The sequence below is a fragment of the Etheostoma cragini genome, chromosome 21 (assembly GCF_013103735.1).
Source record: "Etheostoma cragini isolate CJK2018 chromosome 21, CSU_Ecrag_1.0, whole genome shotgun sequence".
NCBI lineage: Eukaryota > Metazoa > Chordata > Actinopteri > Perciformes > Percidae > Etheostoma > Etheostoma cragini.
Window position 1 is genome coordinate 21,122,752 of NC_048427.1, and position 17,519 is coordinate 21,140,270.

General features: G+C 43.1%; 1 protein-coding gene across 1 annotated transcript in view; it reads left to right on the plus strand.

Annotated features, from left to right (window-relative positions):
* The window catches only part of ca10a (carbonic anhydrase Xa), a 190,302-nt gene that overhangs the window by 66,876 nt on the left and 105,907 nt on the right, over window positions 1-17,519 (plus strand). The window contains exon 3 of the mRNA XM_034860885.1: window positions 9,957-10,099. Coding sequence (XP_034716776.1) covers window positions 9,957-10,099 — 143 coding nt within the window. The remainder of the gene's footprint in view (window positions 1-9,956; window positions 10,100-17,519) is intronic.

The window sequence follows — 17,519 nt, forward strand, 5'->3', positions numbered from 1 at the left end:
CCCATCCAAATAGAGCCCCTCCCAAAACACTTACATTTAACTTCAGTATTCAATGGAAAATAATCTCAAATTGAAATAGCACAAAGTGGTGTCACCATCAAATCCAGGGGGGGACATTTGTCCCCACCGAGTGTAAAAACCGTTCAGTAGAGGCAGAGATATGTAGAACAGAAAGAAGGAAAATGCCACGCATTCCCCCCCGGAAAATCACACCCTGCACGTAGCACACAACACAGTTTCCAGAGGACACTAAGACTAATTTGCTGTGCGTTGAGCTCTCAGGGCCACCATATGTTTCACTTGTTTAGTAGTTAGTATAGCGCAGTCGCTCCTGACAACTCCGGGACTTAGAGAGTAAGTCGACTTGGTTTCTGTTCGCTGCTTTCTCTTCATGTCTGCCTCGGCCCCTGAATGTTTCACATATGCCTTCTGATCATCTATCGTACAAGCCAGGAACTGCATGCATATTTATATACTGTACATCTATACTAGCCCCTACGCTCTTCATTTTACAATCTCCCAGTTCCCTTTGGCTTAAAAAACAAGGAAAGCATTTTCATAAATGTGCTGCACCTGGTCCCCGGAGCTTCTAACACAAAGCATATCTCCTTCTGCTCACAGACGCACCAGAATGTTAAAATGGCCCCCCAGTGAGTAAACAAGATGGAACCTGCAGCGCTGGAGCACTGTCTCAAATTGAGAGCTAGCAGAATATGACAGCTCCTTTAATGCTGCTCTTAGACATTCATTATCATTAAGATGTGGGTTTCCATACCTGCTTAAGTAAGCATTTATCCCCAAGCTGTTAGGTTTCCTTTAGTGCTCTCTCTCTCTCTCTCTCTCTCTCTCTCTCTCTCTCTCTCTCTCTCTCTCTCTCTGTGTGTCTCTCTCTCCCTTCCTCCCTCCCTCTTTCCCATTGCGGGCAAATTTGCAACCCAGCTTTGCGTCAGCAGTTACAAAAGGAAGGCAGATTTTATATATTTTTTCTTGAGGCTCATCCAAGGAATTGATGTACAGGATGCATCTGGGTCTTTGGGAGAGGGAGAGAGCAGGACAGAGAGAAATGGTGTGTGTCTATGTGTGTATTTGCATGTGTGTGTCTGTGTGTGCATTTCTCCAGTTCCCTCCGGTTTCCCAAAGACTATTACTCTAACTTTTCATCCATATCCAGTTGACAGAATATAGACATTTCATTAAGGCTATCTCTGCGCCTGGGTCTGTTAAATGAAATGCATACCAGTGAGCAACACTGGTGTGTGTGTGTGTGTGTGTGTGTCATTAGATGTCATTCGGGAATAGTTGCCTTTTACTTTTTGTAGTTGTAGTATAGTATAGTGCTATATATTCATTTTTTTGGCTTGGGTGCAGCCTTACGCCCTCTGGGTGTGTCTGCATAAGTCCATGTAATGCACTTTGATGCCAGATCTCCATAATGAGAACGTACAGTATGTCTCTGCAGCCATTGGATTTATAACTACATGTCTATCTGTGAGTTACTCTGCGGTGGAGGTAATTAATGTAGGGATTAATTGTCCGGGTGAGCGTCTCCTTAGACCTTGGATCCCACCTTCACCGCAACCCTGAACTCTAATAAGCCCACAGGGACGACCCGGCGTGCACCTCAGACCCTGCCGAGGCAGCCGCATAACGATTCTGCAAACAGAGGACAGAGCTCTTGCACTGTTAAAAAAGCTTTTTTTTTGTCCGTAGTACATGTTATTTCAATACTGTTTGTCCGAGGGACTCGAACCATAGCGTTGTTCTGACTGTTATAAGTGGCCAGTTGATATTAGTTGGTAATAATAAGTCTCAGCATAGTTGTTAGTAAGCCAAGGTATTAATGTGGTTATCCCCTGTTCTATGAAAGTAAATAATGTTACCACTGTAATGGACATCCGTGTCCTCCTATTCACTATTTACCCAAATGCTCTGGTGTGGGGAGGGTCAGTGATGGGAAAACCTGATGGGGGATTTTGCTGTTATTTAGGGTTGTGAATCTATGTCTTAATCCATGTGATAAATATGACATCTATTTACACACATATATACAGTATATGTAGATAGAGAGATTTCTCTGCTCAAAGCAGGTTCAACCTGACACACTGGCCTTCCTTTCATGGCTTTATAAGATTTTGTTTATAATATGATAGCACCTTTCAACTATAGTGCAATTCAAAAACATAAACATGAATTAGGACCACATGCAAAAGAAATGCAATACAAAAAGAGACATGAATACGATTAAGAAAAAAGGACCTTCATTGTTTTTTTCAACAATATACCATGATATAACATTACATATACCCTGGTTGAGGAGCTGTTACCTTTTATGTACAGTATGCATTATGTGGAGTTGATGAGAGAACACTTGGACCTTTAATGCTGGGACCATTGTGATTATTATTATCATTACTCATTATTATTGTTAAGTTGGCGGCCCATCGGCTGTGAATGCTGCTTGTCTGTTCTTTTTTTTGTGCCAAATAAGCCCGACCGATATTCCGCCATGTGAAACCCTAATTGCAGAGGCCCTTTTGATAAGAATGTATGATGAAGTTGGGCAATGAAACGGAAGCCTACCACCCTCATTTGCCCTTTTCACTTGCATATTACACATCCACTCTGTCCGACATCTGCAAAAGGCCACACCATATATCCCTGTCTCCTTTTACAGCTTGCCAATAAGAAATGGAAGTGGCTCTAACGCTCGCGAGCCACCGAAGTGAAATTTAGGAGTATCCGAGCTCCAGGAGGGTGTGTGTGGATTATTGGCAGAGGTGCTTGTGCCGGCTGTGAGTGATGTCCCACGCCGCTCCGGTTGCATTCAGGCATCTATCAATGGCTAATAATTACGGGTACATTTACGACAAGGGGCCCGGGTTTAATGGATCAATTCACTCACACACTATTTCATGAAGGATTTTGTACCAGAAGACCTCTCTCTCTCTCTCTCTCTCTCTCTCTCTCGCTTTAATGTGATGTGCTTATGGTTTGTTCCTATTGGTCTGTTTGGCCAGAAGTAAGGATTTTATGTTCCATGGTACTAAATTCTTTGTGGGTCATTACCAACACAATTTATAGCCATTCAGAATTGCATATGAGAGTAATCTTCAAGATTCATGGGTTTTATTTTTTACATGCTTAAACAATCTGTGCAATGAAATGCAGGGTGGAATCCTCTTGAGGCTTTGTGCATTAAGAATACTTTTTAGAAGAGGAGGAAAAATATGAATTTGAAAAAGGAATGCACGGACTAAAGAAATACTCTTCCTTTTTCCAGTATATAAAAATGGAAGTTATACATACACACTTTGGTAAAGTAAATTATAATACATTTTCAAAAAAGGATTAAATAAATAGGATTAATGTTCTAAACATCCCTTGGAACGTTGTGTGGATTGGATCGGGTCAGCACATCGGGATTTAGGTCCAGACCCATGAGTTCCCTTAAGAACTGGCCTATTCCAATTTTAAAAGATATTTTTGGGGCCTTTTACCTTCATCACACCCCCCACCTCGACACAAATCAAGAAAAGAAGACACCCGTGTTCAGTCAAGTCCACCTAAACTGAGACTATGTCATCACCAAAACTTTGAGGGGGTTGAGACCGAGACAAGACCAAGACTTTAAGGGGTTGACACAGAGACAAGAACCAAGACTTTGAGGGGTTGAGACTAAGACAAGACCAAGACTTGGAGGGGTTGACACCAAGACAAGACCAAGACCAGAACAGTGCCAGACTTTTTAATGAGAATGTTGTGGTCCAAAATGCCCGAATTTGCGGCAACATTTTTAAAAATTTCGATAAAAGTTTTAATGTCTTTTTGTATTTTTATTGAGACAGTCTCTCTCACCATCTCACAAATCTACTCCAGGTTGAACCGCACCCCTTCATTCCTCCATCCTCCTAAAAGGATTTGTCTAGCTATCATTGAACTAGTCTGGGCCCCGCTTCCTATGCGCTTATCCCTCCCGCTTTGGATGGACCCAACGCGTTATTACCGGCGTTAACCAAAGCCATTTTAACGCCGCTTTGGTCTAGCAAACTTTGTATTTTTCTCACATGCTGTTGCAACAACTAGTAACGTTAGAAAAACTACAACACCCGACAGAACTAGCTGGACCGGCACGCCGCGCACACGCCGTTTGAGCTCACGAGCCGGCCAAAGAGTAGTAACGTTAAGTTTTGAGTTGATGGCGAGGGCGAGATGCCAAAATGGACAACATATCATCGCAGCACCTCACCCCGCCCTTTGTCCGAGTAGTATTTCACCCTTTTTTATTGATGGACAGTGTTACATTGTGTGAGAGATTTGCTCCCAGTGAGAATGTTAGTGTGAAAAAGAACACCAAATATACTATACTACATTCTGGGGGGGGGTCCTTTAACACTACAGTAGGTTAAATGCCAATGTTGTTTAAAAAAAAAAAAACATTTGCACAAAGCAGCCGATCCACTTTGACAGCTCTACTATTTAAGGAACAAACGGTGGCAAACAATTACAAACATACTCTGAGATGGAGAACACGTCCCAGGGACACATAAAGACATAAACAAAAAGAGAGGAAAGAGCGCAAATTAGAGGTCCGGCACTGAAAAACAATGAATAGGCATGCTATATCATCGAGGGATGTAGATTTATACTGTTATTTTATTGTAATGTAGCCTGCATGCTGCAGGCAGACAGGCCAAACAATTAAATCTTTGCATGTAACATTGGGCCGATCTGAATTAAAATGTACCTAGGAAGATGAAATTAAAAAGTACATACATACATTATACAGAACTGGCATTATATTAAACATTTTACAGAACTATCTAGGATTACCAGAGACTCCTCCTGCGAGGCCCTTCACTGCTCCGCTCGCTCATCAACATCAGGGCTCAAGAGGCCAGTCTGCCAAAGTTCATCAAGCTCCAGTACAGACGGAAGAAATGGAGACAGATTGCTGTAAGTGACTGGCGACCACACATCTAGTCTCATGCCGACTGGCAGACCAAGCTGCCGCCACACTGCTGGTATGAATAAGAGCGACTTTTCTTCCTGATGTGTGAGTCAGCATAATGCACTACACTGTACTTACGGTCAGGTTTGATCCATATCTTATAAAAGCAACAGTATTTAGGATTTTGCAGCTATTTTTTTCCACTTGTGATTCAGTTTTTATTCATAGTGTCAGACTATAACAGACGTTATTTCAGGCCACTTTACAGATTGGGTTTGGACCACACTCTATAACTTGCAGAGCAAGCATTGGGTGCGACAGCAGCGAGGACAGACACTGGTCCAATCCCAGAGTTAGTCCTGCGGACTGAGGACTCCTAGACTTGATTGATGCCAGGCGCTAAGTGAGTGAGTGTGTGAGGCCACATTGACTCAGATAGGTTTAAAGGGGATTGGGACAGCATTGTACCAAATCACATGTTACCATGGCGACATTTATTAACAAAAACGTTTCTGACACTTGCCGGTTTGGGAGTTTTCATTTTAAGTTTGTTGCTTTCCATACGGCCGAGGCCCACAAGACAACAGGTCCGCCCTGCTCCGTGGTCGTGTGGCGTGCTGTTGTTTACCTTTGTAATTTGCGGATTCCCCCATGGTCTCGGCGGGAAACGGTACAACGCTTTGAACTGTGGGTAATTCCCTTTGGTGACGTGTGCGTTGCTGCAGGGCCTGGTGAGTGTGCACCCACACCCTCACGGCCTTAGGAATCTCGACATCGGGCAACCCTAAGTCCTAATGAATTGGGCGAGAACACGCACCAAAGTCCGTGAGTCGTGAGTCCAGACTTTGGGATTGGGCCCACGTTTCTAAGTCAAAGTGTTGACAGCTCACAGACAGAAGTCCCGCCTTTGGCAGCATTAGCAAGCAAAGCTTTCATTTTTGTCAGTAGCACAGTCGCCACTTTCTGGATATAGTGAACCTATATGTCATCTTTTATCTTTAAATTAGTGAAGGAAGGGTTAGGGTTAGGGATGGTTATTCCAAAGTGATGTGAAACATGGTGGGGGGGGGGTTCTCCTGACTCCACGCTGAGTTACCTGAACAGTGACGGAGTGCTTTCTCTGTAGAGCGGGCCTATAAGCAAAAAACCAAATCAGTGACCTGGAGTCTTGTAGGACCTGTTGCCGAGGCGTGGGAGTCACCAACGATACGATATCATCACGTTATTTATGTCACGATATTAGGTTTTTGCAATTTTAAAACACATTGTAATTCTCTGCGATATGTTGCCTTTTTTCCAACTGTACATTTTTCACAATTTCAAATGAAATCCCCAAAAGGAAAAATCTGTTTCATCTAAAAAGATCAATGTCTCCGTTTGTTCATCTCACCTGCAAAATGTCAAGCAGACAAACTGACCAACACATATCATAAAAGTCCATTCTTGGCATCCATGTGTCCATACACAGGATGCCACGGGAAATTTCGGGATGTTATGCTGTATGGTCCAATTATCATCCAATGCTGTTGAATTCATGCCTGTGAGGGACCAAGCAGTTAAGCAAGAGGAGTCACAAGAGAAAGTGAAAAGTAAGGCTTTTATTTCCCAAAAATAGTTACAAAAAAAAGAAGATCAAGTTTTGGGCCCTTAAAAGATGTCCAATAAACAGACAGTAACTAAGGCTCTGAACATAAGAGACAATAAAAAAAAATCAACTGACCTGCTAACAAAGAAACAAAGGAGACTTATATATTGGCTGATCAGACCAGTTTTAAACACACAGGAGGAGACTAACAATAACTGCAAACCAACTACAGAAACACAAACAATGCCAAACCTACCTAAAAGCTTATTGCGAATAAAATGAACTTTTACTTGTCCTAACTCAACCAAAATTACTCTGTATAAATCTAAACCCCAGAATACGAACAGAGAGAATAAAGCTCCCCCCCAGACATATCAAACAGTGGTAGTGTCCAATTAGCCCACCTCCCCTATAAATTTGCTCATTCTCCAAGCTCCACCCCTTTTACATCAGCAGACCTGGATCCCTCCCGGGTGTGGACTCCAACACTGGTAAGTTCAAAAGAAAACCGGTTATATAACAGAATGACCATCCAAAAGTAACTAATGGTGCGCGCTTGCTAAAAGATACGTTTGTATAAATCAAATAAAGTAAGATGTATGTGAAATGAAACAAGTGCCCTGTAAGTTATATGTAACTGAATAAATGGTTGCAACAAATGAAGATGTATGAACAAAAGCACATCAACTAAACCTGAGGCCAAATAACCTGAGGTTACCGATCTAAAGCTGGTGGCGCTCTCCCCTGTTTCATCTCGAGTTTGCATATTTCAAAATTTCAAGTTGGCTTTCTTTTTGTTGGTAAATCTCAGTGGAGCACAATTCCAGCGACTCATCTCTGCGCAACACTGTGTCCCTAAATGGATAATGCTGCTTTAGGCTCTGGCAGATATTGTAGGGAAAAAATAATAATAAAACAGCCTCTTGCTGGAGTAGAGTGTGATAAGCATTTGCTTTCAACCCTGGTGAAGGAAATGAATTCTCGGTCCCGGTGTGGTCTTACATAGGAAAATGACTGAGGGGGCGATCCCACCCGCAGCGCTGACAGTCTCTAACGGTTCCATACTGTCCTCTCAGTCTTAGAGTACATGTGTTAGCTTATTATAAGCTGTTTTCCACTGCTCTCACGTCTGTAATATGTTCTCTATTCAGAGGGAGGGGCTGCTCCGTGTGGAAGCGTCGCCAAGTCCGAGGAACTTGCCCCTGATGATCTCATCATGTCATCCAGGTTAACTCCACCTAGATTTGGAGGAAGATTTGAAAAACAGAAAGCCTGCATTAAACAATGGATGAATAAAACCATGATGTAGTTGCTGTGTAGGATACACAGGATCTAATGTTTTAGTAGGAGTAGTATTTCTGCCGTTGCTGCATTGATTCTGGTATGGGAAGGTAAAAATGCAGGATTTACTACAAAGTCCAAGCCAACACACGATGCAAAAACAAAGTCCAGGCTCTAAAATCCAAAACCCCAAAAATCCAAAATGGTAAGAGGGGGAAAAAGGAATGACAAACAGGGAACAGAGGAAGGGAAAAACTCACGGGGAAACACAGTCCACAGGGACGGGGACAAACATGGAGCACTCTGACAAGAACATAAAACACAGAACAGTCTGACAAGAGACTAAGGGAACACGGAGGAAAAATACAAGAGGTAACGAGGAACCGGTGGGGCGTCAGGTGACTCACATTAGGGGATGGGCAGGACAAATCAAACAGGCAGGAAGTAAAACTAGGAAAGACTAGACAGAACAGGAAACCATCCTATCAACATAAAACAGGAAACAGAACATACAGACACTCAAGGAGACACGAGACAGACTACCACACCACATGAAGGGACAAAACAGGACTAGAAACCAAAGGAGGAGGACTAGAAACCAAAGGAGGAGGACTAGAAACCAAAGGAGGAGGACTAGAAACCAAAGGAGGCCATCCCAGTAGGTCTCCCACATTATGGAAGTGCAGAACAACATTGATGGAATAACCCTTTAACTTTGTCAGTTTGATCTGATTGTACATCAGTAGGCATGAAAAACTATGAAAAACATATACAGTGTGAGAGATGGAAAGTTTTTATTTAGTGATTATATACTGTGTGTGTGTGTGTGTGTGTGTGTGTGTGTGTGTGTGTGTGTGTGTGTGTGTGTGTGTGTGTGTAAATTCATTTGTACTCTCCAATTCATTTCAGAGGCAGATATTGAACTCTGTCCTCACTTCTTTAAAAAGCTCACTGGTTTTCTTTTTCTTGATTTCATCATTTCCCTCTTGTCCTTCTGCTTTAAAAAGATATTTTCAAAACTGTCCAATCAAAACAAACAGGGAACATGTATAAAGCATCTATATTCGCCATAATGACTACTTTTCAAAACTAAAGGACATTTACTCTTAAAATGATTTTTACTTAAGTATAATTTTAAATGCAGTACTTTTAATTTTCATGGAGTTGTTTTTTACATGGTAGTATTTCTACTCTTAATTCAACAAGTGATACTTGTGAGGATCTAAACACTTCTTACCGCACTAATGTTAAAGTAGAATCACTTCCAACACCGACACACTGTACTACATGTATCAGGGGGGCTGCGTTGATGGAGATCACGTCCTCTTATGAAACCACTCCGGGTCCTTCTGGGACAGGAGTGGTGGAATGGGCTGGGAGTTTCTGTCGAAATGTCTTGGCTTTAATAGGCGTGTGTTCGAAGGTGAGAATGGACTCCGGTCATTGGGCCTCATGTAAAGATTAGTCAGTTAATTGATTAGTGGTTACCCCTAAAATGAATCGTCAACTATTGATAATCAGATTTGATTATCCTCTAATGTCAGCTTGTTAATGTAAATATGTTCTAGTCTCTTTTCTCTTCTGGGACAGGAAACTGAATCTCTTTGAGTTGTGGACTAAACAAGACATTTGGGGATGTCATCTTGGGCTTTTTGCGAAACACTGATCCAAATTTTTCACATTTTTCTGACATTTTAGAGAACAAAACACTCCTCCATTCATCCAGAAACAATGGTATGACACAATCAGGGTTGGAACATATTTTCCTGACCTTTTGGTTCCAATTCTATTAAAAGTTTCAAAACAATGCATTGATTACATGCAAAAAAATAGATAATCTATATGATCCTGTCAGCAAATCTTGTACACTTTAGAATTAGAAAAAATATTCCAAACATTAAAATAACTAGACTTTTTAGGAGCAATCTGCAGGTTCAATCCCACAGTATTTCCAAAGGCCACATCAGATAAGACCCAGCTAATTACATTTCTCCCACTGTGGGTCTGGCAGGTTTTGAATGAAAGAAATGCTGAAGCACAAACTCTGCCCGTCGCCCTTGGTGACCTCGAGGGAACGCGCCCCTATCTCGCCGCTGCAGACGCTCAGTCCTTTGAACAGCCGCTCTGTCTCTTGTGTTGCAGTGCCGTCGTTCTGGGGCCTGGTGAACTCGGCCTGGAACCTGTGCTCGGTGGGGAAGAGGCAGTCGCCAGTTAACATCGAGACCAGCCACATGATCTTTGACCCCTTCCTCACGCCCATAAAGCTGAACACCGGTGGACGCAAGGTAAGACACACAAATGCAACACACACACGCTATTCTGTCAGCTTGATGGATGCTGAGGCTTTGTTGCATCTTTTAAATGATGCACTACACTGCTCTCCCGCTTGCTGCTATTGTTTTGGCGTTGTTTTGGTGCTGTTGTAGTTTGATAGGGTGTGGATCCCTGATCGATGCGTCCGGGCCGCTATCTGTTTTAGCAGACAATGTGAGCTATTTGTCCTGCAAACACAGCTGGAGATAAAATTGAAAACAGTTCACCTATTCAGTGATGCGCAATGGTTGTGTTCTGGTTCAAGGAAAAGCCTCGACTTTATCTTAAGGGCTTTACAGATGAAAGCCTGCATCCTACCACGGGATAAGTCAAGCATGTTATTTACCTTTTCCTCCTGTACAGTTGACAGTGTGTGTATCCGAATGCTGCTCCATCCTGTGCCATATGACAGCAGCTAATTGGGAAGCTTTCACAGATGGGCTGCTTTCAAAAGTGCACAGTTGCATGGCAAGATTAATATTATGATTAGTTTATGTTTCCATGCCAGCAGTTAGTACATGGTTAGCCTTGAGCAACGATGGAGCACATGGGACGCGTTGCAGTTTACCACCTATGGTACGCTTCTACACAAGATCAACTAACAGATCCACAAATAGCCCCATATTATATCCTTGGACCCCCGTTTTGGACTGATTAGATTCTGGTTCTTGGCTTTTTAATCATTCAGAATTGAATCGCGTGCTCAGAGAATATAATATAATTAGTAAGAAAACCTGTGGTAAGAATAGTCACTCATACATTTTCCTGTTGGAATAATTTCTACTGGGAATGTAAATTAGATTTAACAATTTGTCTTTGAGCGAGGCTCCCCCGCTGCTCCCTCAAGGACTCCACTTTGAGAGCAGCTACCCTGCAGTGAGTCCGGAGTTAGGACATCACTCACAATGACACAATTGTATTGCTATTAAGATGAATCAGAGGCGACTAGAGAGAGAGAAGGAGAGACAGACCACTGTGTTATTTTGGCATCTCAAACATTAAGGGACAGAACAATTCTTCTAGCCGAATCGGTAAGACATGCACCACCTTAAGACGGTCCTCCATACAGCATTGCGTCGTATGCTAAACACCTGAAACAACCTATGTTGACGTTTTCTTGGAAAGTGACTTCTTGCAGTTGTGAGACTGTGGCAATCCTTGTGCTCCCTAAATAGCAAAAGGGTTGAGTAATGAGGGTGAATCAGATGGGGGGTTAAGATCCAACAGTGTTTCTCAAACTTTTTACACCACGTACCACTTGAGGAAATGTTAGGCTCTCTAAGTACCACCACTATGTCCCATGTTCAAATAGAGTAGCACAGGTCTGCCCTATTCAGCTACATTCACACAGAAGGCAGGTTTTTTCTCAATAAAATTGTATTGTCGACAGCCACGCAGTACTTACTCTGTCTCGCTCCAACTTAATCCAAATTTGAGGTAACTCAGATCTTATTTCCTTATTGTCTTGCATCATTTGCTGCTAGCAGGTGCTCTGGAGGATTCCTGTCGATTTCATCACATAGCTCTGTTTTTTTTTTTTTAAATGTGTAGTGGTGTCAGTAGTGAGACAAACTAAACCAGCAAGTGCTGCCTACAGCGAGTTATCCTCCTGCTAGAGTTAGCACCCAACAGGCTTCAACAGGGCCACAGGATTTTAAACATGGCTTTACCCTCTTGTTCAAATTGGCATTACATGCCTACCCATGTCCAGTGATTCCTTCTGAGTGAACACAGTGAATCTGACTGCAGTAGATGTGTTAATTCAGCTAGTGCACATACCTCTGAGAATTTCTTGTTTTTCGGTGAAGTCCACAGTAGTCGATTAACACAACATTTCTGCCTTTCTGCAGCCAGATTCACTTTGTTCACCTGCACATGGGTAGTCCCTGGTAATGACAATTTGAACATGTTTAGAGGAATTCTCCTTTTTAAGTAGCGACTAACCCTAACCCTTGTCCATTTCTTAATTAACGGTTTCATTAACTACTAATAATCAGTATTGGTATCAGCCTTTAAAAACAGTATCAGTCGATCCCTAGACTAAACCAGACTGTTCTAGCAGTTCTATTATTTGCCTTTACCCACTTAGTCATTGGATCCACATTATTGGTGATCATTTATCACAATGACAAAAGTCAACCCTACAGTATCACCACCGTATGGGCATTGATGTATTTGGTCAAAAAACATTGTCTTCCATATTGCCCAGGAGCTCTCCATTGACAGCACCCATTAACACCCACACAAAGTTGCGTCTAAGTTTATAGTTATCTGGGAGAAAAGTTCCCAGAGTCCAAAAGCCATTTGGACGCTCTCCTCCTCTCTCTCTCTCTCCCTCTCTTTCCCTCTCTGCAGTGGCCTAAATGTAATCTGTTGTGTCTCCATCTCTCTGAGCACCTGAGCTGTCAGCCGGCGAACACGAGGCTGGCTTCACCTTGTCAGTGCTGATTCATCCGCGCTCGGTCTCTAGCTGTTTGGCAGCCAGTCAGCCTTGGCCAAACACGCCACAGAGAGCGGTAAAGAGCTGCTGCTGCCGCTCGCCACGGCTCGGCTCGCCGCCTACCACACGGGGAGAGCTTAAACCAGCTTTCTGCCCACAAAGTAACGCAAAGAGAAAGATGCACCCTGCCCAACCCCCCTCTCTTACAACACACACACAGAAACTGCATAGGGAAGATGAATTCCTCCTTTAATAGATTTTGGTGCTGCTCTGTACTGTGGCTAATGAATAGTTAAAGGGAATTTAATTGACCTCCAAAAGAGAAATTTTAATTAAAGACAGGGAGACGTGCTAGCCTACGCACCATGGACTGAAGGATTCGCAGTTATGAAAAAGGCACTATTAATTGAATATTTACTCTGCCACAGATAAGCCGCAATTACTTTAAGATTTTAATGAATTTAATCTCTTAGCTGGGGAGAGGTGAAAAGAAGGGATTTTTGGAGTCCTTACACTGTCCAGGCAGTGTTTGAACATTTATGAATAGTGCTTATGAAACAGGATTAGATTTTGTCCCCTTTTCCTTTCTGTACTTATTGAAACTCAATGCACAGGTAATCTACCAGCGCTGTGAACGCGGCGGCGTTCCTCACATTCGGACGCCGCGCTCTCTCTTGCTTTGTGTTCCTCTTACTTTGAAGTCAGCTGCGAGCAGAGCAGTGAACATGTATCGGTGCCAGGTGGGGTGTTCCATAAACAGGGATATTTAGTGGCGATGTCTTGTCAAACAAAAAGCGAGCTTTTAAAGCTTTAATCACATGTCAGTTGCTAAACAATCTCCAAGTGCTTTTGAGACAATCTGTGACCCTTCTGACCACCTGTCTTGTTTCTTCTTCTACTGTTAATGGAAAGTGTCTTCCTATAGACAAAATCAACCAGATGAGGAAATCTGACAAGCGTGTGTGTGTGTGTGTGTGTGTGTGTGTGTGTGTGTGTGTGTGTGTGTGTGTGTGTGTGTGTGTGTGTGTGTGTGTGTGTGTGTGTGTGTGTGTGTGTGTGTGTGTGTGTGTGTGTGTGCTGGATCAGCCTAATTACAGTGAGTGTTAGGTAGAACAACAAACAGCAGGCTCTGGGACGGCAGCTGAGGGAATAAAGCACATTCTCAGGTTTGCCCAGCTGGCCGGCCAACCAACCAATCAGACACCAGTCAGACAGACAGCCAAGCAGTCGCTAAAGCTTCACTGTCCTGCGTTTGAGAGCAGGTGTGTGGCACCACTCAGAGTGTGTGAGACACTGCTCTGGTGGTCTTGGCTCTTTTCCAGGCTGGCTCACTGCAGATGTTTGCAGGTAGCTGAAGGGATCCGTGTCTCCTGCACCCATTGATAATAATGTTTGGCTAGGATTCACTGGAGCAGATGTACACTGATCTGTGTCCAGTCGGGGGTTTCACACTTCTCATTTTTAATTGTCCCAATGTTTTGTAAAGTGGTGGGGTGAGTATTACTTTTCACGGCAGCTGGATTCTCGTAATATCATGAGAGCACGTGAGAATCAATCTTGATAGGCTACAACCATATCGACTACATTTTTTTCCAGGATTGCTCCGTTGAAGCAGAAATTCTGCTGAATGTCCCTCATATTCATATTCAATCTGAGGACTATGGTTACCTGGTCCTCAGATCTCTGCAGGGTAAATCCAGACAGCTAGCTAGACTATCTGTCCAATCTGAGGACTATGGTTACCTGGTCCTCAGATCTCTGCAGGGTAAATCCAGACAGCTAGCTAGACTATCTGTCCAATCTGAGGACTATGGTTACCTGGTCCTCAGATCTCTGCAGGGTAAATCCAGACAGCTAGCTAGACTATCTGTCCAATCTGAGGACTATGGTTACCTGGTCCTCAGATCTCTGCAGGGTAAATCCAGACAGGTAGCTAGACTATCTGTCCAATCAGAGTTTAATGTTTCCTTCCTAATGCACCTTGGTTCTGTCCCATGCGGCCAAGACAATGGATTGGTTTAAAGAAATGCCAATAAACCAGAGCATGTTTTTTCCCATCCAGTGTTGTGTGGTCTCGGCAGCGCTGTGTTGGAAGGTCATAAGGGAACCTTATGTGTTCATATCTGAACTTCCAGCTTACCGAACCAATCAGAGTCGAGAGAGGAGCTACAGGCATGGTTTAGGTGTGTGTGAAGGCCGCGCCTGTTTGTTTGAAAAAAAAGTGTAAATGTAAATGGACTGTTCTTATATATCTTTTCTCATCTTAACAACTACTCAAATCTCTTCTACATAGTACAGGGACAATTCACCATTCACACACTGTGGCCGAGGCTGCTGTACAAGGCGCCATCTGCTCTTCAGATACACACTCACACACATTTACACCCCGATGGGGCAGCAAAGGGGAAACTCGGGGTTCAGTGTCTTGCCCATGTCAAAGGACACTTTGACAAAGGACACTTTGACATGGGACAGCAGGGCCAGGGATCAAACTGCCAACCTTCCGATTGGCCGGACGTGATAGACAGATGGTTCATCCAATCACCTCCCAAGTGCATCGCGCCTATTTCCAATTACGGCTTCTCAGATGGTTCTCAGAAAGTTAGAGCGGGTTTAGCCATAAAAGACGGCCACAAAACGGCCTTAATCGTTTTCAATCCATTTCAGTCATTGGAGGGCAGCCATCATCAGACAGGTGGCGAGAAGTCAACAGGATAGAACAGCAATCAACTTTATCAGCGGTTTTTTTTTTTTTTTTTTTTTTTAAACAATGTCAACTGATAGTCATCTAGTGCCAACCAATGGTTTTATTGGTTGACTGGGGAAACCTCTTTCGGGTTTTTCCTGCATATAGAAATTGTTGGTGCCCCCCAAAAAAATGTTAAGCCAGCCCCAAAGGACCACTGGTGCTAAAACTGAAGAATTGAGAAAAAATATTAGTTCAAAAGTGTTTTATCAGCAATTTACCAAACAACTGTCAAACAAACAGAACACAGACTTCAATATGAGCACTACTCTTTTTGTGTCATACACTCACTGATTTTAACAGTAGTATTTCAATATTTTTTTTTTAGCCGTTTTGTAATTTTCTGCTTCATTTACTCAATTTTGTTCAACAAACTGTCAGAAAAAACAGGCAAATTATTAGATTTCTGTCAAAAAAGGTAACGCAGACTCATTGGCTGTACTGTACGCAAACCGATCGTGCTCATTGTTGTGCGTAGTCACACACTCATTTCTTGTTGTGACTTCCAAGTTTTGTTCAAACGTGGCTTGGGGTCACATTCAAACTCCTGTCATGTACACATGTTTGCCGCCGTACACATGCGAAACAACGGCCTGACAAGTATAAGTCTGCAAACACAAGCTGATGTCAGTTGCAATAGGTGGAGAATGCATTACATTGTGTAAATATTCAATTATGCAAATTGCAGATTCACATTAATTAGACAAAAGTTTGGGTTGGCTGAACCTGCGACGCTTGTCGCGGCATCACAAAAGGGAGCGGGCCTTGTGTATGAAAAGCTGCAATTACCATCGTCTGACTGAGGCCCGCCCGCTCTTCTCAAGGCGGGAGATTGCTCTAATTGCCTCAGCGATGCGGGGGCCTTGAAGCTCGGGGATTCTTCTCAGGTCTCCGGCTCCACAGATAGCTGGACGTGTTACAGCGATGCCGGAGCCAGCATGCATGGCATATCCATCTGTGAGTCTGAATCTCAATTACCGAACTGCTCAACAGAGGGACAGAAGAAAGAGGAGAGGAGGAAGGGAGGTGGGGGTAGGACGACAGAAAAGGCAGGATGGGGCGGGGTGGCCCAGATGGCCTCAAAACGTAGGCTCTTATTGTCCTGGTAGTTCCATAGAAAGACAAGTGGGGGAAGAAGTATTCAGCTCCTTTACGTAAGTAAAAGTATTAATACCACACCGGCCGCCTAAAGCAACACACGCCTGCCGCCTTCACTGCAACGTCCACAAAAAAAAATAGTATAGCGATGTCCCCCATGTTACTCGCCTTCCTGTCTTCTCCCTTTCATTCCAACTATGGCATACTATAACCACACAGTATACTATACTGTGTGGTTATAGTACACTATAGTCTAGCAATAGCTACCAGTAAACAGTGAAGGTGGCGTCTGGTGTGTGTGCGCCAGTGTTTGTGTGTGTGTCCGTTTGTTGGCCCAGCCCCTGCAAAGCTCTAAAGACTGAAATACCAAACTGTTTTGGTACAAACATTTACCCAGTACATTCTCCCACTGGTGTACACTTAAATCCTTAAAGTAAATAGTTTTTTCATCCACTAGCTAGTAGTTCAAGCACACCTCCGTGCAAATGAAACCTCTTTTGACCACAGCGCTGACGATGGATGCTTGTTTTCATGCAGTAGCTTCTTTGGGAGCATACACATAATGCGGACGCTAATTACTCCGATCAATTATACTCTAAAAGTCAACTGTGGATGCAGTAGAACATTGTCCGTCCAGCAACTAGCAAAGGTCACTGAAAGGACTATACTTAAAAAAATGGGAAACAGTTTTCCAATTTGTGACATTATTTTATCGCTCTCCATTTCGACTTTTGAAGTCAAATTGCTTTCTTGACCTCAAAGCCTCTGTGTGTTGAATTTGAAAGTGGCAGAGCATCTGGACAGGATGCTCGCACTGAGTTTTCAAAATAAACTGCATTAGAAGCAAAGCCTCTCCTATACAACCCAAACATTAATAATAAAAACCAAACCAAACCAAAATGTAATGGTAGCTGGGGGCCGACAGGTAATGACCCTCAGCGATGTGGGTGAAAACTAGTTTCAATGTTTTCTCTATCCACCAGATATGGACACATCCATATCACTGATAAATCAGCTGATATTATCACATGATGGAGCCTACTGTATAAGGGAGTGTGCGTCCTAAAGCTACGCTCATCATATCATGTTGACCAGGTTGGGACAATAT